General features: G+C 41.6%; 1 protein-coding gene across 1 annotated transcript in view; it reads left to right on the top strand.

Annotated features, from left to right (window-relative positions):
- DDX25 (DEAD-box helicase 25) overlaps window positions 1–25,305 on the top strand; it is a 2,576,846-nt gene that overhangs the window by 1,954,127 nt on the left and 597,414 nt on the right. Inside the window, exon 6 of the mRNA XM_044080825.1 lies at window positions 14,498–14,600. Coding sequence (XP_043936760.1) covers window positions 14,498–14,600 — 103 coding nt within the window. The remainder of the gene's footprint in view (window positions 1–14,497; window positions 14,601–25,305) is intronic.

The following is a 25,305-nucleotide window of genomic DNA, read 5'->3' as shown; positions in this document are numbered from 1 at the left end:
TGTCCATTACCCAAGCCCTAACCCTTTGCTCGTTCTAGTGACTTTCACAGAAGTGCACTTTCGTTTTAGTTGGACACTACTATCGTATTTCAAAATAGTGTAATTTCGATCTACGGTAGTAGACCTATATATATATATATATATATATATGTATAGAGAGAGAGAGAGAGATATGATATATATATATATATATATATATATATATATATATATATATATATATATATATATATATATATAGAGAGAGAGAGATATGATATATATATATATATTTATATAATATGCACATTAACTTGTACTGATGGTGTAGGCATGTTTGTCAGGCCATTTTACTTTCTCAGATGCACAGCCTTATTAACTGTCATCGCAAGTGCTAATTTTACAAATGGTTTTCTCTTTACAGTCTTCTATTGTTATTTCCGTGAAATAGAAATGTCCTATATTGTCAATGACACAGGAGTGTTAGCCTTCTAGGATGGCCCATACGTACCTCTAGGGTAGTGCTGGCCACAGGAAGACATGACTGGCAATTGCATAAAATAGAGTACTCTCTGGTAAATGTATGCACATGTCTCAGGGACAGTTTATTTGATAGCACTTTTAGCATTTCACTGATGGTTTGTTTGCAAAATGTGTCATTTGCCTGTTATTTTGGGGGGGTGGGGGTGGAGCTAAGTTCCATTTCTGTGTTGGCGCAAACAAAATTTGCTGTTATTCTCCTTGTTTTGGATCCAGCCTTGCTTTGTGTATGATTGTCATATGTTTCAACCACACATTTTTTTTTTATATATTTGAATATCTTGACTCTTTTATGTTTCTTTAATGGGTAATAGTGATTTGTTGCCTTTTATGTCTTGTATCCAAGTTGTGATACTTATGTATATCATCCTTCTATTGTGTTTTTTGTCACCTAGGACTATGGCACCCACTCAGCCCAATTCCCGGAAAACCCCCTTCAGTGACCCTCAGAATGAAGTAATTGTATAAGCGTTTAGGTGACATGGTGGCTTTCTGCTTGAGAGGGAACATGGTAATATGTCTGACAGAATGAAAATTTGGTGGCAGATATTGGCTGATGTGAGCACAAAAGATACCCAGAGCAGGACATAATGATCAGGTGCACCATCCACTGACATGATTTCATCGGCCCAGAGGAGAGCAGTTGCAGTGGCCTGTGAATGGATGGCTACCAGGGGGAAGAGGGCACCTGCTACAGACCCACCAAATGAAGAGTTCCTGTCCACTGTCAGGGATCCATATAGCTTACTGGAAAGTGCACAACAGCATGTCATTGACATTGGTGCTGCTGTTTCAGGGAGGACAAATATATCTCAGGAAAAACTTCTAGGTAGACTTACCTATCCCAGTTGTAAAATATTGGCAGCAATACTTAAGTTCTGTGTAACATTAATTAAAAGTATTGTTAAACGACATATAAAGGTCAAAATATTTTAACACCTTTTGTTACTTTTCCTTATGATGATGGTGTTTTTACGTTTTGCTTAACAGCTTCCAGGACCATCTACAATAGGGTGCCTACAGTCATCTCCAAATAGTAAGCCAAACATTTTTCTGTCGGTACTGATGAGTTCAGGGATGCATTTAGTTTGTGATGTGGGTGTCAGGACTGTTGTGTCTATTGCTGTACTGCCTGTAATAGTGGCACCACTGTTAGTTTGTTAGCATATATTGAAATGTAGTAGAATAGGTATTTTTTTCTTGTGTTTATTGCTTATCACAGGTGATCCTAACAGTGGAAGTGTGGGACTCCTACCACCTGATGTCAGAGTACCAGCGGACTCTGATGATGATGATGGCCAAACAGAAGCATAGTTGGAGGGTATAGATGTTGAACCTGACAATGTGGTTGGCATTCAGCCATCCCCTGTAATCCATTGGACATGGCCAGTAGGCCTACAACAACCCATTCCAGCAAGCCCTCAGATGTTGGACAGGTAGTGGGTGAGACACTCTATCAGGGTATCATGGTTACTGCGGCTTCAGTGCCCGTTGACTCTGGCTATAGCCAAAGTGTGGGAGAGGTGCCATACAGGACGGTTGTTAGGGGTGCTCAGAGGAGTCCTGCTGTCCATCCTCCACCTGATCCAGGTATGTCTTCTCCTGCCACTCGACATGTTTAGGGCCATCATGGAGGCACATGCATATTCCAATAGGTCCTCCAGAGAAATACTTAGGGTTGTAAATGTGGCACAGACTGACATGTGTGACTGCCTCCACCGTGTTGCTTATGCAATGGATTGGATGAATAACACATTGGAATGGGTGATGTCTGTGATGGAACATCTGTTGAGAGGGGGACGGCAACCATGTAGGTGTAGGTCAGCCACATCATCTGTTAACCTGTGTGGCCATGCTTGATCAACTGCCATAGTGGCAATACTTCCACTGCTCTGTCAGTAGTTGAGGTGTCCACATTCAGACATGGCAGGTCATGGCGTTGTGGTCCTGGGTGTCCTCATGAGGGGAGCAAGTCCAGCAGACATCAGTCACATTCTCGTAGCAGCAGTGCATCTGACCGTTGGCATGGATGTGCCAGTGCAACTCCTGGCAGAGCCAGTTCGCATTGTCTGGTACAACAATGATGAACTGCCACCTCTACCATGCACAGTTCACACCTGTCAGACATACCAAGATGTGGAACTAGCAGAGAGCTTGGCTGTGTTCTTGCAGACACTCACACACCATTTCACTTGGGGGGCCAATACAGGTGCACACACAACAGTTAAGTGGTTCAGCCATGAAGCTGAAACCTCATTCTGTCTCATTGACCCTTTGTTAATTTATCCAAATGTTTGCCTGTTTCTCTCTCTTACCCACATGCAGTCGCTTACCTTTTGTATCAGCCTAGGCTTCCTGCCCCACCTCCCGCTACCGCCACCACCAACACCACCAAACCATGTGCAAGTGATAACTGTGCCGTATCCTTGTTTTCTGTCTTTTGGATTCATGGATACATAAGCTTTGTGTGTGATGCTCAGGGTTCATAGCTGACTTGGTGCTTTGTATATCTATGTTTGTGATGTTGTTTTGCTAATTGTACTTGTAACTTATTTTGGTCTTTTTTACTTGCATACTTTACCAGGTAACAACATGCAAGGGTATGCCATTCATTTGTATTATTACACAATTCTGTTTTTAACATTCCAGGTTCGGCACTTGCCTTGTAAATCCAGTATTTGCTACAGTTTTAGTTCAGGTCCAAGTCTGTCTGATGCTAGGAGTACACAGCCATTGCACGTATGGGTGAAGGTTGTGAGCGTTGCCTGGCTTCAGTGTTGCTATATGTACAGTATGTGCATAGGATGATGGTTTTAGCCCCTTAGGTGGTCAGTGAGTGTGCTGTAAGTTGCCTGGCGTGGGTAGGTTAAGCACACCTACGTCTGCCTACACCCACAACAGCTGCTGGTTCCCCCTCTTGATTCCTCACCTGCATGTGGATGTGTGACATTGCCCTTGGTGGTGGTATGTGTGCCCCTTCCTCTTGTTGATCCTGCTGAAGCTGGTTTCTCAGGACGATGTGAAGGATTGCACAGACTGTGAAGATTTAATTTCATGTACAGTGGATATAAAAAGTTTACACACCCCTGTTAAAATGCCAGGTTTCTGTGATGTAAAAAAAATGAGACCACAATAAATAATTTCAAAACTTTTCCCACTTTTAATGTGACGTATAACCTGTACAATTCTGTTGAAAAACAAACAGATCTGTTAGGGGGAAATATAAAAAATTTAAAAAGTACAATAAGCTGGTTGAGCAAGTGTGCACACCCTTAAACTAATACTTGTTGAAGCACCTTTTGATTTAATTAGAGCATCCTGTCTTCTTGGGTACACACCTGCCATCAATTAGAGAGACTCTGATTAACCCCAAATAAAGTTCAGCTGTCCTAGTAGGATTTTCCTGACATTTAGTCAGTTGCCTGCTACAGCAAAAGCCTTGGTTCGCAGATAGCTTGCAAAGCATCAAAGGGATCTCATTGTTGAAGGGTATTAGTCAGGAGAAGAGTACAAAAAAATTTCCACAGCATTGGATATACCATGGAACACAGTGAAGACAGTCATCAAAAAGTGGAGAAAATATGGGACAACAGTGACGTTGCAAAGAACTGGACGTCCTTCCAAAATTGGTGAAAAGACAAGTTGAAAACTGGTCAAGGAGGCTGCCAATAGACCTACAGCAACACTGAAGGAGCTGCAGGAATTTCTGGCAAGTACTGGATGTTCTTCGTGTTTCACTGTTGCAGTCATAACTGTAGGGTGCTCCTGCCGGCAGGCAGCTCGAAGTCGGCCAGAATCCCAAAGTCTGGGTCCGGCGTCGGCTGTACAAGCTAGTACCCTGACGTCAGTACGCTTTGGTACATAGCCCTCAGCCGACGCCATCTTCTCCAGTCTTTCTTGCCGTGCGGTGGAAAGCAGCTCGCAAGTCGTTGGTTGGCGATTTTCGAACAGCGTATTTTGTTGTTGTCGGTCCGAAGTTCGTTCTTCTCTTCTCAAAGCTAAGTACCCCGTTGGGGAATTTTTTTCTTGTTCCTTGGATGTCAGAAAAAGTTAATAATTGTATAGCGTGTGGGAAACAAATACCTCATAAAGATTTCCACTCTTACTGTCTACCTTGCTTAGGCCCTGACCACGACGTTTCTTGTTGTCGGTTCTGTGCCAGGTTCAACTCTCGTACTATCAAACGCAGGTACGATTGGGCTTTAAATTATTTTGGCAGACGCTTCAATTATAGAATGTCGTCGGACACTACCGGAGTTCAAAAGAAGCGCAAAGATAAAGACAGGCCTCCGAGGTCCAAACAGGACTCGTTGCAGCTGGAGCCAGCGTCCAGTTCGGCTGTCGTCAGTGAGGCGCTTTTGCAGCCCCTGTCGTCCGCCACTTCTGAACCGGTGGCGTCACGGACTCCCATGGGGAGCCATCAAGGCCCACTATTTTAACTGCTGCAGGACCTTCGGACGTCGCTCCTTCAGATGGGTCCGGAACCGCTGTGCAGGTACCGGCTTCTGAGGGGGTTTTCAGGCCTACTCACATCACTATTTCAAAGGCAAAGACAAAGACTCCTGTTAAGTCTAAAGCTCCTGCTCAAGCTGCTTCTGAATCCACTCCCAAGACACAAAAGCAATTATTAAAGATGGCTGAAGATTTGCTTACAATGATTAGGGGTTCTCACCCCCCTCCTGAGAAAAGGCCTCGACAGGATGTTACTCTGGATTCCTCTGACCAGGCTTCTGTATCTTCTGTTTCTTCCTCAGATCAGGACTATTCCTTTCCTCCTTATGAGGATTCGGATGCTGAGGACTCTTTACCCTCGGCCTCTCCGCCTGAGGATTTCTCTTTTGGGGAAACCTTGCATGAGATGAGGGAACATTTTCATTGGGAAGGACAGGAGTATTCTGCTTCCAAGAAGAGGCTTAGGGAATTTCTTCTTCTTCCCCAGCATAGGCCTTTAGCTATCCCTCCTGTTTTGGACATTGCAGATGATGCTTTTTCTGAGGCTAATTTGAATCCTAATTCCATGCCTCCTGCTCCTTCTAAGCCTGATAGATTTTATAGGGTTCCTGACTCTCATTTATTTTTATTTAAAAACCCTTCTGCGGATCCTGAAACTATTTCTCAGGGCTCTAAGGCTGCTAAGGTTGCTACTTCTAAAAATCCTATTCCCTCTGAGAAGGATTCTCTTGCTTTAGACAGGTGGGGAAAAAAGGTATATACTTCTGCTACCCTGTCTGTAAGGACTTTAAATTGCCAGTTTCATATGTTTAAGTATCAGCAATTTCTATTGTCTGTTTTAAAGCAAAAGCTTGCTTCCCTTCCTGCTTGTGCAGAGGATAAGGAACTTCAAGATGTCTTGCATGCTACTGAACAAGTGAACAAGCATAGTTTACATTGTGGTTTTGATGCTTTGGATGCTTCTTGCAGGGCTGCAGCCTCTGGTACTGTTATCAGGAGACATGCCTGGCTTCGTGAACAAAGTTTACCTGAACAGGTTAAGGCTAAGTTATTAGATGCCCCTGTTCAACATGATGTTCTTTTTGGATCCAAGGCTGAGGAAGTTATTAAAAAGATGGAAGAAAAGGCAAAGTCTATGCAGACTGTAAAAGATTTCTTGCAAGTTCAGCCTCCTAGATTTTCCAGGACTTGGCCCTCTAAAAATTGGTCCTTTCCCACGTCTGACAGGCCTCAAAGGGGTAGGTATAGGCGCTCCAGAGGTCGTGGTCAAGGTCAGGCCTCTTAGATCTAGACAATGGACTGCTTCTTCACCTAGAAGGGGAGAAGACAGATCCCAATCTCAAAGAAAGCAAGCTCAATGACTCTCTCGGTTGGGCTACAGGACCCCTTCACCTGGATGCCCCTCTCGGAGGAAAACTGTCTCTTTTTTACGGAAATTGGACTCATATTACCCAGGACAGATGGGTATTGGACGTGATTTTAAAAGGTTACAAATTCCACTTTCACACTTTGCCAAGGGCTCACGGTTGGCCAGATCTGCCAAAACATCAATGGTCAGAGGCCTTAATTCAAGTGGATGCTCTTCTGGCCATGAGAGCCATAGAGCCTGTTCCACTCTTGGAGATGGGAAAAGGTTTTTATTCAAGACTGTTTCTGGTTCCCAGAAAACAAAACTCATGGAGACCTATTCTGGACCTTTCTGTGTTAAACACCTTTTTGGAAATTCCAAAATTCAAGATGCTTACTCTGCAGCAACTACTTCCAATGCTCTCTCAGGACCCCTGGATGGTGACATTGGACTTAAAAGAAGCCTATTTACATATTCCCATCAGGCAAGAACGCAGGAAATTCCTCAGGTTCAAGGCAGGTTCGAGGCACTTTCAATTCTCTGTACTGCCCTTTGGTTTATCTACTGTGCCCAGAGTCTTTACCAAGTGCCTGGCACCAGTAGTGGCTTACTGCAGACTTCAGGGGATCCAGATTTACCCCTATTTGGACGACTGCCTTATTCAGGCAGACAGCAAAGATCTTCTGCTTCAACATCTGGACTTTGTTCAACGTCTTTTCCTCCTACTGGGATTCTCAGTGAACTCAAAAAAGTCACATTTGATCCCTTCTCAACAAATGGTATTCTTGGGAGCCCTCTTAAATACAACCTTACAAAGGGCCTTCCTCACTCCAGAAAAACAAACTCAGCTGGCTTCTACTTTCAGCACCTTGGCAACTATATCTCAGCTCACTGCAAGGAAATTCCTGCAGGCTCTGGGCTACATGGCTTCCTGCATTCTGTTGATTCCAAACGCAAGGCTTCACATGAGAAAACTTCAATGGTATCTGAAAAGTGTATGGTCACAGCATCACCACGATCTGGATATTCTGATACCTCTGATTCCCTGCCTTCAAAGGGAATTCCTCTGGTGGTCCAGGGTATGCACTTTAATGAAGGAAAGCCTTTTCGTCTTCCTCAACCTACTCAAATCCTAACCACGGACGCCTCGGATTATGCTTGGGGAGCACACTTTCTAGACAATTGCCAGCAGGGAACCTGGACAAAGGACCATCTTCACTGGCACATCAATCTAAAGGAAATGTTGGCAGTTCAAAATGCCCTTCTAGCCTTCAAGAACCTTTTGCAACCAGGGCCTCTGCTAATTCGCACAGACAACACCACGGTCATGTGGTACATCAACAAGCAGGGGGGTTCTCATTCTTACCCCCTTTGCAGACTAGCTATGGCTTTATGGGACACAGCTCTAAATTTTAATCTACATCTCCAGGCTCAATTCATTCCAGGGAAACAGAATCTCTTAGCAGACAGCCTGAGCAGAAACATTTTAGATCCTCACGAATGGATGCTAGACACCAACTTATTCAACAGGATTACTGCAGTTTGGGGATGTCCTCAGATAGATCTGTTTGCATCCCATCTCAATCATCAGCTGCCTCGCTTTTGCACCAGGTCCTTCCACAAAACAGCTTGGAGAGTGGATGCCCTGTCCTTCAGCTGGAGAAGCCTTTCAGCATATGCCTTCCCTCCTCTTCCTCTTCTACCTCGGGTATTACTGAAGATAAAACAGGACAAGCCCAAGTTCCTCATCTTGATTGCTCCAAATTGGCCTCGACAGTTTTGGTATCCAACTTTAAAGCACCTGTTCTTGGGGCCTCCTTGGATTCTCCCTCTGAACCCTTCGCTTTTGTCCCAGCATCAGGGTCAGTTACTACATCCCAACCTCAAGACCCTTTGCCTGGCAGCTTGGCTCTTCAAAGGAATTTGATTTCCTCTAGTCTTCCCAAACAAGTTTTGGATATTCTTTTGGAAGCTAGACGGCCTAGCACTAGGAAATCCTATGCCTCTAAATGGAAGAGGTTTTGTATTTGGATGCAGGACCGAGGCTCGGATCCTCTGGTTCCTGATCTCTCTTCTATTTTGCTTTACCTTTCAGAACTTTTATCTAAAGGACTTTCCTTTTCTTCCGTTAAGATTCATGCTTCTGCTATTTCTGCGCATTTCAGTTCTGATCCTCCTGTTTTTTCTCATCCTTTGGTGAAGCAATTCTTGAGAGGGGCTAAAAATTTGCGGCCTACCAGGACCCCTCCTGTCCCTGCCTGGGATCTTAATTATGTTTTAGAAAAACTTACTTTGCCTCCTTTTGAGCCTGCTGCACCTTCAGATATTAAGTTCTTATCCTGGAAGACTGTTCTTTTATTAGCATTGACCTCTGCCAGAAGGGTTTCAGAGTTGCAAGCTCTCATGGCTGTGGAACCATACCTTATTTTCCATCAGGACAGAGTATCCTTGAGGACCAATCCTACTTTTATGCCTAAGGTGATTTCTAAAGTGGCTTTAAATCAGACGATTCACCTTCCTACTTTCTTTCCAAATCCTCAAAATAAAGGGGAAAGGATTTTGCATTCATTGGATGTGCACAGACAGTTACGATTTTACCTGGACAAGACAAAAGAGTTCAGAAAGTCTAATCAATTGTTTGTTTCTTTTGCCTCCAGTTCTCTTGGAAAACCCATTTCTAAACAAACTATTTCCAAATGGATTGCTTATGGAATCAGATTTTGTTACACTCATCATGGGAAACAGTTTCCAGGTACCATTAGAAGTCATTCTGCTAGAGCAGCTGCCACTTTTACAGCTTTCCTCAGAGGAGTCCCTACCAAGGATATTTTGGAAGCTGCCACTTGGAGTTCTGTGCATACTTTTTCCAAGCACTACAATCTCTCTTTGTATTCTAAGACCAGGGCAGGCTTTGCCTCTGCTGTTTTGCAGGGTATTCTTGCCTCCCCTTCTTCTATCTAAAGCCTCCTCCCCTTTTACACTGCTTTGGGATTCCACCCTACAGTTATGACTGCAACAGTGAAACACGAAGAACATAGTACAGTTGTGTACACCTACCATAAATGTAGATGTTCGAGTGTCTTCACTGTTGCAGTCGGGGTTTCCCTCCCTCCTATCCCCTCTTTTTTCTCCCTTTTCCTTTTTTGTGGTGTATTTGTGTTTCCTTGTTGGATTCATTTTTGTTTTATTGGGGACTTCTGACATCTAGGGCAAGAAAGGCTGGAGAAGATGGCGTCGGCTGAGGGCTATGTACCAAAGCGTACTGACGTCAGGGTACTAGCTTGTACAGCCGACGCCGGACCCAGACTTTGGGATTCTGGCCGACCTCGGGCTGCCTGCCGGCAGGAGCACCCTACAGTTATGACTGCAACAGTGAAGACACTCGAACATCTACATTTATGGTAGGTGTACACAACTGTACTTTGTGTGCTACATGTGACAACAATCTCTTGTATTCTCCATATGTCTATACTGTGGGGTAGGGTCGCAAGACGGAACCCTTTTCTTACACAGAAAAACATCCAGACCCGGCTTAAATTTGCAAAACAATACATCATGTCTCCCAAAAGAATGTGGGAAAATGTGTTATGGTCTGATGAGACCAAGGTTGAACTTTTTGGTGACAATTCCAAAAGGCACATTTGGAGCAAAAACAACACTTTCCATCACCAAAAGAACACCATCTCCACGGTGAATCATGGTGGTGGCAGTATCATGTTTTGGGGTTGCTTTTCTTCAGCTGGAAGTGGGGCTTTAGTCAGGGAGGAGGGAGTTTTGAACAGTTCCAAATACCAGTCACTTTTGGCCCAAAACCTTCAGGCATCTGCTAGAAAGCTGGAGATGAAGAGGAATTTCACCTTTCAGCATAACAATGACCCCAAGCATACATCTAAATCAACAAAAGAATGGCTTCACCAGAAGAAAATTAAAGTTTTGGAATAGCCCAGCCAGAGCCCAGACCTAAATCCAATAGAAAATCTGTGGGATGACCTGAAGAGGGCTGGGCACAAGAGATGCCCTCGTAATCTGACAGATATGGAGCACTTTTTCAAGGAAGAGTGGGCAAATATTGCCAAGTATGTGTCATGCTGATAGACTCCTACCCAAGAAGACGGAATGCTGTAATTAAATCAAAAGGTGCTTCAACGAAGTATTAGTTTAAGGGTGTGCACACTTGTGCAACTAGTAATTTTTTAAAATTTTTTATGTTTTTCCCCAACAAATTTGTTTGTTTTTCAGTTAAATTGTACAGATTATAGGTCATATTAAAGGTGGGAAAAGTTTTGAAATGATTTATTGTGATCTTAATTTTTTATATCATAAAAACCTGGCATTTTAACAGGGGTGTGTAAACTTTTTATATCCACTGTACATGGAGTGTACCGCAGTGCTCCCCCAATGTATCTAGGCACTGGAACTGTGACTTCATCAGCCCAAACACATGCTCTATGATATTTCTGGTGTGAGCGTGTGCCTCAGTATGGCATTCTTCAGTGGGTGTCTGCATTTCTGATGGGTGTCATCAGCCACAGTTCCAGTGCATAACTTGCATCACCCAGTAAATGGCCCTGTGGGATATCACTCCTAGTGCACATCTGATATAGTTGGGAGTTGTGCCAGATATGTGAGTCATGGTAACTGCCTGGGTTGCCAACACACACATTCGAGATGATTCCTTTAGCACTACTCAAGACTTGGCAATTGAATGGAAGCCCTTTAGACCCTTCCCTTTTCCCCAGGTAGTGCCTTGATTTCTGTGTGTGTACAATCTATGGCATCTACTACTTATGGTACCGGGTAGAACTTGTGCATATTTGTGGCCCTGTCCTCAGGAATATGGGGAAAATATATGTTGGCACTGGAATGTTAGAGCATAGCATTCAGGAATTGAGGGATCTTGGATTCTGATGCCTGTGACATCCTCAGCATGACCCCTGTTGGCCTCTGAAAGGTTCCTCTAGATAAAATTCCGAGTGCTACAGATACCGTATTCTCCACTGGTATTGGTTCCTCTCTGTTTGCCCTGGGTCTGAGTTGAAGATAAGAGGTTGCAGAGGTCCTGTAGTGTGTCTGTATCTACCCTTTAGCACTCTACAGTTTCTATCTCATGCAGGTTGTGATAAGTTAACCGGGGGGGGGTGTCTGAAAACTCTCCTCCTTCTTGGCCGTGGTCTATTAGCAGCAGCAGCATAGACTTCAGCCTGTTACACATGCACGTGATTAAAGCAGCAGCAGCCCCTACCATTCTTTCTGTGTAGACTCCTTTTCATGGCTGTATTCCAGTAGGTTTTGGAATTTGCAGGGAAAACCAGTACCTAGTCTACATAGTTGCTTTGTAGATTGCTGAATAGCTCCTCCATCTTAGATTGGTTGCTTAGCATACAGCTGAGCTGCTTATGCTATAATTAGCACGCCACAGTGTTTACCATGGATACACGGCTCTACACACCATGTAGAGCCAGTTACTGAATCAAACCAGGAGCAGTGTGAACACGATCTTAGCAGACCATGTAGGGTTTATTGAATCTGCCCTATCTTGTTCTATGTATTACTTGTGTTTAGCAGCATAAGTTCTTTTCAAACTGTGCATTTTGTGGAGGTATTTGCTTTAGTAAGTTGTACATGAGAAAGTACAACTGCTTTGTGTATAGAAGCTCACGAAGCACTGATAATTTGCAGAATGTCTTGTTACCTTGCAGTGTTTTTAGTTATGAAGAGCTAGAGGGGACAGAGATAAAACAGTAATCTGCTGCTGCTGTTTTGTCTTACCCATACCAGTTGTGTTGTAAATTGCTAGTAAAGCCACACATTTTCTATTCTGTGGCTTAAGCCTACCGAGTTGTGTCATGTGGTTACTAAGTTTTTTTTTTTTATTCTAGGACATGAATATATATGTAGTTGTAAAGTGTGTAGTTTGTTTATTATTATTATTAGTGTCGGGCAGTTGACTTAGGGTATTAAGGAGCTTTTAACAATCTGTTTCCTGTGATACAGTGGTACAAGGATTGATTCCTTCTGCCTCTATTACCTAACTGTGCAACTCTTGAGTATGTTACTCAGCCAGACACTATTTCCCGGCTGCGACTAAAAAAGATCCATGGATATCTGTGCTGTACCCCATAAAACAAATGCAGATAAATAGTAAAACAAAATCGGCGGAGTCTTATTAGAACATGTTATGATAATAGGAGGTACTGGCAGCCATGCCAGGAGAAGTGGGGCAGTGGATGTGTAACATATGCCAGCACAGCTAGCCGGAATTTTGTAAATATATGTCATTTTATATCAAACTTGCAGAGATACTTATGCTGAAAATGTATCAACAGTGCCCCCTGCAACAAGGAAAAGAAATGTGCATGTATTATTAACTGAATTAAATGCATACATTGAAACAGTGTATAATTGGAGAGAAGATGTTAATCCACGTGACACTGAAAAATATTCTTGAAATTAAATTACCTTATGGGTTAAACCATAAAGATGTTATCCCCACAGTTTTGAATGGAACCAGAGATGCAGTGTCTGTGATGGAGAATAGGTTGTAACTTCCATAGGAAGAGTGGAATGGTTTTTTGACTTCCAACAACTGCACCACATTGAGCAATCCTCTATCAGTGTGTATTGTAGCACATAGGTGCTACAATCCTGTCAGCTTCTAGTGTTGTTGATAACACGGGAAACAGAGTCATATGACCAGATGTATATAATGTCATTCTGTACAGAAATAATATTTTAATATTAGAGGAGACCAAGTGCCAGCAGCATTCTGTAGTCTGCCTTGGATGTGACAATGACTACTCACCTATCTTGTCTTTTTCAGTAAGTAGGAACAGTAATTATTTTAGTCAATCAAGAATAGATAGTGAGGCTAGCTAAATACTGTTTTTCTGTAACTGTGTGAAACTTTCTGTCAATGTTATTTTTAATATTTTCTGTGACTGAAACACTAGTGTTTACTGTAAATAGATTTTTAGCATTTTATGTTCTTTTATTATTATTATTATTATTTATTAATAAGTATATTTAAACCTTTCATTGTGGCTGGTCCTTTTTAGAAAATTAAGTGTATTTGCACATATTTGATTGGTGATCGCTTTGGCCACTCCTGAAAGCTTGGCTGTTGGATCAACATTACCATTTGTATTAATATTAAGTTTACTCATAATTGGGTACCCTTTTAAGAGCCTTATGGTGATTGACTGGTGACAGTGAAACTACCTTCTAGTCTAGACAGAAAGTGGAATAGCTAGTAAGTCTGTGCCAGCATTTCCCAGGTGTGTGTGTGTGTGTGTGTGTGTGTGTGTGTGTGTGTGTGTGTGTGTGTGTGTGTGTGTGTGCACGTATGTGTGAAAATTAAATCTCAAAGAGCGTTTGTCAGTTACTTAAAGCAGGGACATGAAGCACTGGTTTCACAGAGAGGGTGCCGGAGGACCTGTCTGGAACACTCGGTTGAGGACCTAACCCTACAGCTGTGCCAATGGGGAGTCTTATTGGGGACCTGGAGGGAGACCGGTATAGAGAAACCCAGGCCCCAGGCTGACTGTGTTCCCTGTGTGCTCTTAAGGGAAATTGTGCTTGATGCAGAGAGGTCTGCATTTGGAAATACTGAGTGTATCCATTTATATTCCAAGTGAACATCCCCTTCCGGTGTCATTGGTGAGGATTCAGGTTCCATGATTGCTGGCCCAGAGTGGGGAAGTCACACATCATAGTTATAGAATAAATTTAAAGAAGACTTGCATCATAGGTTGCTTTATATTTAAACTTTTAAGTATGAATTGATATTTATTGTTCGTAGGTATTCATGTGTTGTGTGAAATGATATGGACAGTAGATTGGCATCTTGATAAGGTATGGTTCTCTGACTTAAACCTGTTTTTTCCTGGGATATGCTGTGGCTTCCCTGCAGCTAAGAATAAGGTAATGAACAATGGGTAAAATGTTGGTTATCACACATGTAGAGTAGGTTTTCACTGTAAAATGGTGCACTTCTTTTACAACTTATTGAACGTTTGCTTGCCTGGATAAGTTCTAGCTCCCTTCGACCTATAGTAGGACCAAGTGGGTATTGGAGAGTAAATAATTAATAAAGTGCTGGTTGTCACAAATGTGGAATAAGCGTTTCCGAAAAAAAGTAGATGCCTTTAACAAGTTGTTTTCTTTACTTTCTTATTACAGACCACAGAACTTAATTGCCCAGAGTCAGTCAGGAACAGGGAAGACAGCAGCTTTCACCCTGGCTATGTTGAGCAGAGTAAACCCTGAAGAGAAATTTCCACAGGTAATGTGAGCTGCTTTCACTGCATGTTTACATAGGGGACACTGTCAAATGTTTGAAAGTTTTGTTGTTTTAACTTTGTTGTCTTAGAAGAGTTCTCCCCTCAGTTTTGGTCTGTTGAAGTAGGGAATGGATTTACTTTCAATCTGTTATTTGAGTACTACCTGTTGAAGAGGAGTGACTCTGGATAGGTATAGAAAGGATTAATACAAAGCAGATGTGCTGTATATTTTTGCCAGGATTCTGCCTTGAATGTTATTCTTGGGACAGAGTGAAGGGCAACAGGAAAGTAGATCCTATGCTGCTGTACCGTGATTGGATAAGAAGAGGCCCATACATGGTAATGTCTAGGAGGAAATAGGACTGCTTTACAGGGGGAAACGTTCCATGTACATCAAATTTTCACATTTCTCAAACTCTCCATGCACATTATATACAGTGCAGCTAGCTCCTTTCCAATTTCTTCTTTCTCTCCATGCACATTATATACAGTGCAGCTAGCTCCTTTCCAATTTCTTCTTTCTAATCTTTTCAGAAAAGGAATATTCCCAAGCTGTTTTTTTATTTATTTATTTTTTTAGAAGATTTGATAGTGCTTGTTGCTCTGAATATTCTTTGTTGCTTCTTTTCTTTATTTACCTTGAGCTTCCTTGGTCTCCTCCTCCTTTGTGAAAAATATTCTTTGCACTGAACCTTGATCTGCCATCATCTGTCCTCTTGATATGCTCACCGCTTTTTTTCCAGATTTGCCTACAGCAGCTAAATTCTACCTGCCAGTTGGCATATTAAACGCCTGTATTGCTTATCTTCTCAAATGGTGCCCATAGGTGTTACCTTTGTATTAAGTTTAATGACTGAAGAAAACATTGAAGCAGAGAGGTCTTACAGAGGTTTCTGTTATTTAAGAAATTCTTCATCCGTTAGACTTTTGCTCAATTTTCCCTTTCCCTATCCCTTGGATTCTTCTTCTGCTAGCACAGAACATTATAGATTTTTCCAGTTTAGAACGTCAAAATTTATACTCAAGGGCACCAAATCCATAGGGCAAGCCCCCCCCCCCCTTAGCTGTACAAATAGCTGTCTCAAAATAAAAAAATGGGGTTACTCAAATCAAATGGTCCATGGTTCTTCCCCTGTTTGAATTGTCTAGCAGAAACAGAAATTTACAGATTGAGGATGTCAGCAGATCATTCATTTAACATCTGAATGGCTTCAGACTGTTAAAAAAAAAAAAAAAAAAGTAGTATTTAAGCACAGCCCCATGTAATGCTGTTTCTCCCTGGCAACCTGCAATTCCCTCTTCTAAGATGAAACCTGCAGTCCATTCCAAGAAGTGGCAATGGGTAAGCAGCTCAGTGGTGTTTGTTATGGTAGGTGTCTGGATCCACAGCTTCTAAAGTGAAGGGGGTGGGGTTAGTGAAAACTTTACCCCCCCCCCCCCACACACACACACACACACAATTTAATGAACGGGCAGAGAGACACTCGAACAATCACATGAGCAGAAAGAACTGGTTCTGTGTGTGTGTTATCTGCTTGGGGATTGCCCTTGTTGCTGCCTCCCTCTGTTCATGGTTCTCCCCTTTCCTCTTTGAACTTTGGTTAAGCGCAGTGACTGCCGAGAGGTTCAGTTTTGAAACTGTAGAGATCACCCTACCAAAAGAATGAGATCACCTCTGCACCTATTCAGTGGCACATTGTAAAGTTATTTTTTATAACGTAATTAAAACTAAAAATTAAAAAAAATCTTCAATATGAGCTGCCTTCCATAGGCTAGTGGTTGATTGTATATGAAGTGTATGGAATCCAAGTCAGTGGATGTACAGATGCTCAATCCTGTACAAGTAGGCTGGTGTTAGCAGTTGCAATAATTAATAATAATAATAATAATAATAATAATAATAATAATAATAAATAAAAGGCTCAGAATGCTTGTCAATCCCATAATGAAATGTTTGACTTTAAGTTACCATTTGTTGAGCAATGCTTTAATCATGAATGTTTGATGAGAGGCATCTTATGTTTGGCATAGTCAGCCACTCTAGTTTGTTCTTTATAATTATTTAGGCAGTGATTTACTGGGCTTTTCTAATGCTTTATTAGTCTGGGTCATGGTTGGAAATTGTCAGTTTGATCAACCTCTTAACCTTGTTAAAATATGTATTTTACTATAACTCCCTTTATGAGCCTGTCTCATGAATGGGTGCTGTTTTGACAGAGTTAAATTCTGGAATATGCACTTTTCTTAACCTCTTAGATCAAGAATCAGAGATAAAGCCAAAAACTATGCTGAGTGGGAAAATCCCCAAATTAATGGTAGATTTTGAATAAGACTCGCTTCGAATGTTGCTTGAATAAGAATAGGCAGTTTTTTCCTGTCCGGTCAGACTATCCTAGACACCAAAGTTAAATACTTAATTATTGTAGGTGGGGAAGAAACTTGAATAACTCTTAAAAGCACAGTAAAAAGTACTAGTAATTTTACTGTGCGTTTAAGGACTCCACTGACTGTTATTGTGCTTTGAGTACTTTTGGGAGAAATTAGGTTCTTGTCTAGCTTAACTCATTACATCTGAGTGATGCCTCCAGGTGCATCTGCAGTTAACTCCTACTGACGCCTCTGGGCATCAAATATTGCTTGTTCATATTTGCATCAATAATTCCAAAACCATGCTATGTACATGGTTTTAAAAGATTTCACCTTAAAGCTTACACAGTGACAAACTCAACTGCATTAATATATGACCTCTGTCTAGTGCAGGTAAATAGATATTAACTGTTGTTTTAATGATAGTAATTTATATAAATATAATTTTCAAATTTTTCTAAATATCTCAACAACCAAGTAACATATACACAACTCCTTAGCTTTATATGAATGTGCTCAGCTAGATGATTAAAATGCTGCTGGCAGTATGTGTGTAACTTGAGTAGTTGCTGAAATATTGAGTTATTTACAAAATATTACTAATGTAATAGTTACTGTGCTTACTGTGACCTATAAAATTTGGTTTAAGACCTAGAACCTATAGAATAATACCACTCCATAGTTTATGCTGAAGAGTTTACCATTTATACTTCTTTCGTAACCCTATAGTTCCAGAGAAATGAACATTTGTTTGAAATGTGTGGACATAATTTGATTCTGTCAAAAGGATTAGGCTCCGCCCATTGGAAGTTACAGTGCAAACTTAAAGAGCTCCATTAGAGTGAATGAGTTAAAAGTTTTTTTTTTTTTCAGACACCTTTATTGAATTATCACTTGTGACATAAGCAGATTTACATTCATAAAAAAGTAATCAAGCTATATTAACATAAATGTTATACTTCACATATATTGCTACATATCATATAACCTAAGCAATATTATATAAATTATTCAGTTTGTGACTTTTTTAAACAAGAAACATCTTTATTAAACCATCACTTACTACATAGGCATTCATAAATGTATATAAATGAAAACAGGTACACTGACACAATCCTACTTGCAAGCATTTTATGTCACAAACCATACTGACACACTCCAAGTTGCAAACATTATGGATCACTTATAGTCTACACATTTTCTCTCACTCAAACATTACATAGCTCATTTAAGTCCTGCAGCCTTGTAGACCTCATTCCTCCCTTGTATGTGTCATTCCCACAATTCCCATTTTTTCATATGTATTTTGCTCCTACCCCTTTCTAAAGATCTCAGTTCAAGTTGTTTTATCTCTGTGTTGTCTTTTTTTAAATACATTACTGCAAGTTTTCATCCATTTTTAAAGACTTGCAGGAAATCATAATATTTTTTAAACCCCAATAAAAGCTAATTTGCATTTTTATTGTACTTTTAAAGACTATTTTTTGTCCCTTTAATGAAGTTATTAAAGATTTTTGCCATTTCCACTGCTATTGTAGCCTTTAGCTATACGAGTAGTTTTCTTATCCAGGAAACAACTGCCCAGCTTCACAAAACACTATGCCACACACACACACACACACACACACACACACACACACACACACACACACACACACACACACCTTCACTTGCCCCAAAGATGGAAATCAGCAGTCAGAGTGAAGATTTCTTCAAATCTTTCTTGCCTCCTTCAGGAAAAGCATCTCTCTAAGGCTTCACAGGAGCAACATTTGGGCTTAGAGCTTCATTTCTTGTTGGGGAACTCTTCCACGCAGAAATTGTTACCCTTAAAAAAATGTTAATTTTATTTTCTGGCTAAAAGCAGTATTTCTCCTGTAAGAAACCTTGCCTTTTTATCATTATCAGAAGTTTCCCGTCAAGGACCACTATTTTTTTTAGCTGCTGGTGTTGCTTGACTGTTTAGGGGCTATTTTTGTAAAAAATAGATGTACAGCTTGTGTACATTTTTTTTTGTAAATGAAAGTTTTATTTTGGGACAGGCAGAAATGTGTTTTTCACTGAAGTGCCTATGTTGACTTCATGACAACCATTTGCCATTTTTCTTTTTCTATCATTGTATTTAACTTGGTAAAATGAGTACTGACAGGGAATTTGACTGCTTCTTGTGCATTTATTTTGTGAAGGGGTTGAGACAAGGAGTGCTAGTGTGTCACTCGTGTACACAAGCTAACAGCTTACCTTCTGATCGACTCACTGCAGCAACTCTTACCACTTTTAGCATCTCTTCCTGTACTACAGCATGGTTACTTAATTACATTTCTGCTGGTACCACTTCCACTGTTCTACACTTACCAAGGAGCCCTTGTCATATGCTCAGTCTGTGCCTCATCCAATAGTCTGATAGTGGGTGGACCTTTAATGGCCATCAGTTGTTCCTCAGACCATTCACTCACCTCTCCAGTTTCCTCTGGTGTAGTCCTTTTGGTCACCATGCACTGTGTGGGTCAGCCATGTCCTCTTTAGACTGTTCCAGTGTTTGATACTGGCACAAGAAAAACATTTTTGGGGCTGGGAGACACTTCTGGAGATTCTTCACAGGGTAACAGAGGCAAGAGACTATTAGACTGCTCAGACTTCCCTCTTTCGAGTCAGTCTTCTTCCACAGGGACTCCTATAAAGAACAAGCAAAATATTATGTGTTATTTATCTTGAGAAGTAATTGCAGTTAAGAAAACTTATTTTCTTACTTTAGCAAAGTATGCATTATAGGCTATGAATCCTGGTATCCAGATGCAATTACAGGTGATTATCCCCTGTAAAAATATTCCTGAGAAATAGGGTCTGATGAATTTTGATTGACAGAAATGTGGCTTCTTCTACTTCAGATTCACAAGCCCAGCTTTCTGAATGTGAAGAAATTAACTCTCATCCTCATATGGAGGAATTTTCTTTTAATCAGACCATAGTCAGGATTAATGAGGTATGTTTATGGGAACAAATAGATGTTCCCCTGAACTGAAGACATGTACTATGATATGTTACAAATGAATATTCCTCATTATTCACCCATCCTTCCTATACTGCCAGTCCTGGAGGATATGTCTTTTGAATGCTGCCTGTAATCATCCTGATACTCAGCGATCAGTCACTAAAAAAGCAGATAAAATGTACAAACTGCCTCAAATTTTCTCTCACTGTAGGTCATACTCAGCAGCCATTTCAACTGCATTGCCTGCTAATAGGCTGTAATTGAATAATAACCCTTCACCTGGTGATAAGGAAGGAAAGGTACTGGACTGCCTAGGTAAGATAATGTTTTCTTCTTTCACTTTAGCTTTCAGAATTCTCAGTTATCTGGGCATACATAATGCTATTTATACTTTGTTATATGTATAGTCTGACGGAATTTGCTACCTCATTCTACAGAAGAAAGATATTTTTTAATGAAACAGTTTCTACCTTGTCTCAGTATCCAGACACGCCTTGAAGAGTGTGTACGATTGTGCAAATACTATGTCTAAGGCCGCTGCTACTTCTATAATGCTGAGAAGCTATGCTTGGGTATGTAACCAAAAGTTTGCTGATGAGGTAAAGACTGAAATCTTGTGTTTTACATAAAAAGGTATTGTTTGCCTCTTCTGCTACCCAGATTCTCAAACAGGTTGATGAAAGAGACAAATGGATTCATGGAGCATGCATTGTCTCTCAGTGCAAATCTTTTAGGCCTCCCTCTTTCACTTGTTGTTGTTTGTCTTTCGGCTTTTCGTGGTAATGGGTTGCCACAGCAGAACTCCGGTCCGCTAATGATTGGCAGTAGATTTTTACGAAATGCCAAGGTGCCAGCTCGACGCCCAACCTTCAATGAAGGTATGCCCATTTACGCATGCATGTCTTTCGAACACTACCCAACCGCTGGGAGGACATGCAGATTCCACACAGAAGGCACTCCCAAGCCACGCCGAGAATCGAACGGGAGAACCTCTTGCTGTGAGGTAACAATGCTACCGCCGTACCACCACGGCTACTAGGCCTCCCTCTTTCACTAAGAATCCAAATTAGAAAAAAGCTGTCATATTTTGGCAAACATGAACCTAAAAAGATATGTCTGGAGGGAAGTAATTAAAGGGAGGCTTTACAGAAGAGGACCAATAGTACAGAATGACTATACCAGCATTCTCTTCCCCCTTTCCTCTGGCCATTATCTCCAGAAACCTGTCCCACAACTTGGTTTTCAACACACACACACACACACACACACACACACACACCCACCCCCGCAATTAGCAAAAGCTAGTCTCAGACTCTTGAGTGTTAAAAGTGGTGCAAGAGGGTTACAGATGACACTGGATGCAAAAACATCCTTTGTTAGGAGTTCTACCCCCCCCCCCCCCAAACCAAACGGAAGATTTTCCTCAATTCTTGTCTTTACACACCCAGACATTCATAGAACCAGTGTCTGTAAATCAAAGGCTTCTATTTCAGAATGTTTCCAGTACCAAACAGAGAGGCCTCTTAGAGACCAATGCTAGATTTTTCATTTCTAAATGTACATGTGAATGTACCAAAATTCAAAATGTTGACACCACAGAACTTCATTCCTCCCATGATATATATGTATGTATGTATATGTATGTGTGTGTGTATATATATATATATATATATATATATATATATATATATATATATATATATATATATATATATGTATGTATATGGCAAATCAAAACCAAGAAAATCTAAAGGTGTTACTGCTCAGTGCTAGGAGTCTGATAAAGAAAAAGCTGCACTCTCTAGAAGCTCTCTTTGCACTGAAGAATGCTGATGTCTGTGCGGTCACTGCAACATGGTTTAAAGCCATGGAGAGCACATAAACGGTGCAAAGCTATCATGCCTTCCACACATTTAAACCAGCTAATACACAGGGACAAAAGGAGCTATCTCAATTTATATAAAAAATAAACATACCTCAAGGCTGGTTAAACAGGACAATGCACTTCAGCTTCTGCAAGATCAAATCAGCATAGGCAAAATCCACTGCCACTTCCTTGTAAACATTAGGTGGGGTGTATGACCCAGGAAACCCATATCATGTATTTAAACGTACTAGAAACGGTCACCATCCAACCCTTTACCACATTTATGGGAGACTTTAATTACCCCACTGTTAACTGGGAATCATTTATAATGCCAAACATATGGGCACAGAGATTCCTCAGTTTTGTAAACACAAACTTCCTGGACCAGATTGTCAGTACACCAACAAGGGGTGCAACCATACTGAATCTAGTTCTCACTAACATGAGAGAGCGCTGCACACCCTCTAGTGTAATGTCTTCTCTGGTAAGATAAGACCACACAATGGTCTCCCTGAATATTCCAGGTTTTATTTTTATTTCAAAGAAGTACACTGACTGACTTCTTACTATTAAGTGATAACCTGGCAAATTTTCAAGCCCCATAAACCCTGAGAATACTGCTGCCTACACAGAACTGTTCACAGAATCCCATTATAAGCATGTTAATAGCTGCAAAGAGGCAGCTGTACCCATCAGGAAGACTAACAGAACTAACTCAAAAAACAAGCCACCCTGTGGAATAACAATATCAGTAGACTGTATAACAGAAGGAAGAAAATGGTGGCAAAAATTAGGAGGTACAGCACCCAGCAGGATAAAAGCACTCTCATCAAGCTAAATAAACAACACAAAGCATATATAAAGTGTAGCAAAGCCAAATTTGAGATACATTTTGCCTCCTAGGCCAAGGACAACCACAAGGCATTCTTTAACTATGTCCGCAACCTCAAAGGAAATGCACAGTTGTGTGCAGAGCTCATTGTAAATGGAGCCACCTTTACTGAGCCAGAAGATATAGCAAACCTTCTAGCCGACAAATTCAGCTCCAGCTTTACCCCTCTCTCCCCATCAACTTTCCATCAGGACATTCTGTCAAATATAACTTCCCCTGCTGTCACTAAGGAACAGGTTCTCATGAATAGAGAACAGCAGCAGTCATCCATCTGTACAAAGGTGGGCCATCTACAGACCCTGGAAACTACAGACCCATAAGTCTCACTAGTGTCATACGCAAAGCCATGGGAAGAATTGTCAAGAAAATGATCAGTATTGACATAGGAAACCTCCAGACACTGGACCCATACCAGTTTGGTTTCATCAAGGGCAGGCCATGCCTACTCAACCTGGTGGACTTTTGTGAGAAGATCTCCAAAGTGATGTATGAGGGCAGAATGGTTCACACTGCCTAACTTGACCTGGCCAAGGCATTTGACACAATCCCCCACTCAGGCATTGTTGACAAACTTAAGAGGTTAGGTACACACCCTTATGTCACTTGGTGGATAACCAGCTGTCTCACAGACAGGACCCAGGAAGTTAGAATTGGGTAGTCCACCTCTACAAAGAGGCCAGTCACAAGCAGAGTACTTCAGAGATTGGTTCTGGGACTGCTCCTTTTTGGCATTTACTTCTCTGAAGTCAAGGCCAACTTCAGTAGCCTCTGGCTAAACGTGCAGATGATTGCAAAGTATGAGTTGTCATTCAATTGCCCACTGACTCAGATGTTCTCCAGGAAGGGCTGACACAGAAAAACAATAGGTGCCATAAGCATGGACTAAAAGCAAATGCCAAGAAATGCATAATAGTTTTTTTTGGGAAGTCATCCACCTATGTTGACAACACACCCCTAAGAGTTGACCCAGTAGTCAGGGGACTTGGACACACACACACACACACACACACACACACACACACACACACACACAGTAATCTAGCCCTTGACCATCGTGTGTTTGCAGTAGTGAGGAAACCATTCTATGTTGTGCAACTTCTAAACAAAACTATGGCACCTAGGTCCAAAGTAGTCATTGTTCCACTGTATTCAGCTCATCAGACCTATCATTGAATACAATACCCCATTTGGTATGTACCTAACTAGGCATATCCCAACAATTGGAGTATCCCAGGGGTTCCTCACTAAAAGAAGACAGGGCATAAGTAACCTGTCCTATGCAGACCACCCCAAGGCCCAAACCCTGTATTTTGTCTCCTACAGACTGTTGAGAGGAGATCTATGCCTGACATACAAGGCATTGTCATACCCTACTCTGGACCTCCTGCATATCACAAAACAAACAGTACTAGCATTACCCATTTGCGCAGTTTTGTGCGATTTTGCGCACTGCGCAACGCCGTTTAAGCGGTTTTAAACTATTCCCGGCTCCACAAAGTCTGCTCTTCAATTTTTTTCCTTAGAACTAGTCTAACTCTTAAAGTAAGCACTCTACCTCCCTTCTACAGCCCAGCACTTGCTCAAATACCTCAGTAAGCACTAACAAACTATAGCACTACGCCCCCTTTTACTACCCAGAAGTACAAGGCTCCCTATTCGTCCATTCCGGACAATCAATAAATCAGTTTTTTAACTATCCAGGCATGTCCAAAGTGCAGTTTCAGGTGTTCTCTCCAGTCCAGCTGGTGAATCTGGGAATCTTGAGGCAATGTTGCAGTTGCCTTATGTACACAGACAACCCTCTCCTCCTTCCAGCAAACTCAAATGTATGTGGGAGATGCAACTATACAGCCAAACTGAAGGCCGAGCTCTCTCAAACCAAGACTGGCACAGTCAGTCAGGAGAAGGAAACCACTCCCACCACACAACCAGTCTCACATAGACCAATCGCATCATCAGACATGACACATAAACTCACAAAAACATACTCCGAGGCTCTAAATAAAAATCTGCCAAAGCAGCAGAGACCTCCAAAGCAGACATCCAAGCAACCACTACTCCACAACAACTTTCACGTATCACATACTTCACAAAGTCAGTGTGCCACACAGAAGCAGCCCTTAAGGCTAAGTAATGCACCTAATACACTAGTTATAGGAGACTCTATTGTCAGGCACACTGACGTCCCACTCACCAGACTGAACAAGGAGAAGGTCACTGTAAGCTGCCTGTTGGGTGCCAGGATCCACCACATAACACAAGCTCTCAGGTCACTCCACAGCAAGTACAAATATGACTCTGTCATTGTCCATGTTGGCATGAATGACCTGAGACTTACCTCCCTGGACTACATGAAAAGAGACATAGAGGAGCTCTCTGATCATGTAGCCCAGGCCGGTATGACCTTGACCCTGAGTAGCATCTTGCCCTCACCAAGAATGATGCCACAGTATAAAGACAAAATGATCAATTTTAACAATTGGCTAAGCTATTGGTGTCATTCAAAGGGGATCCAGTGTCTGTCAGCCTGGGATGACATGCTCGACAAGCCGCGTTGCTTCGCAAGGGACGGCTTGCACCTGTCACCCT

The sequence above is a fragment of the Protopterus annectens genome, chromosome 8.part0 (assembly GCF_019279795.1).
Source record: "Protopterus annectens isolate FY-2018-M chromosome 8.part0, PAN1.0, whole genome shotgun sequence".
Lineage (NCBI taxonomy): Eukaryota > Metazoa > Chordata > Ceratodontiformes > Protopteridae > Protopterus > Protopterus annectens.
Note: the sequence above shows the minus strand (reverse complement) of the source record. Positions and strands in the feature narration are given on the sequence as shown.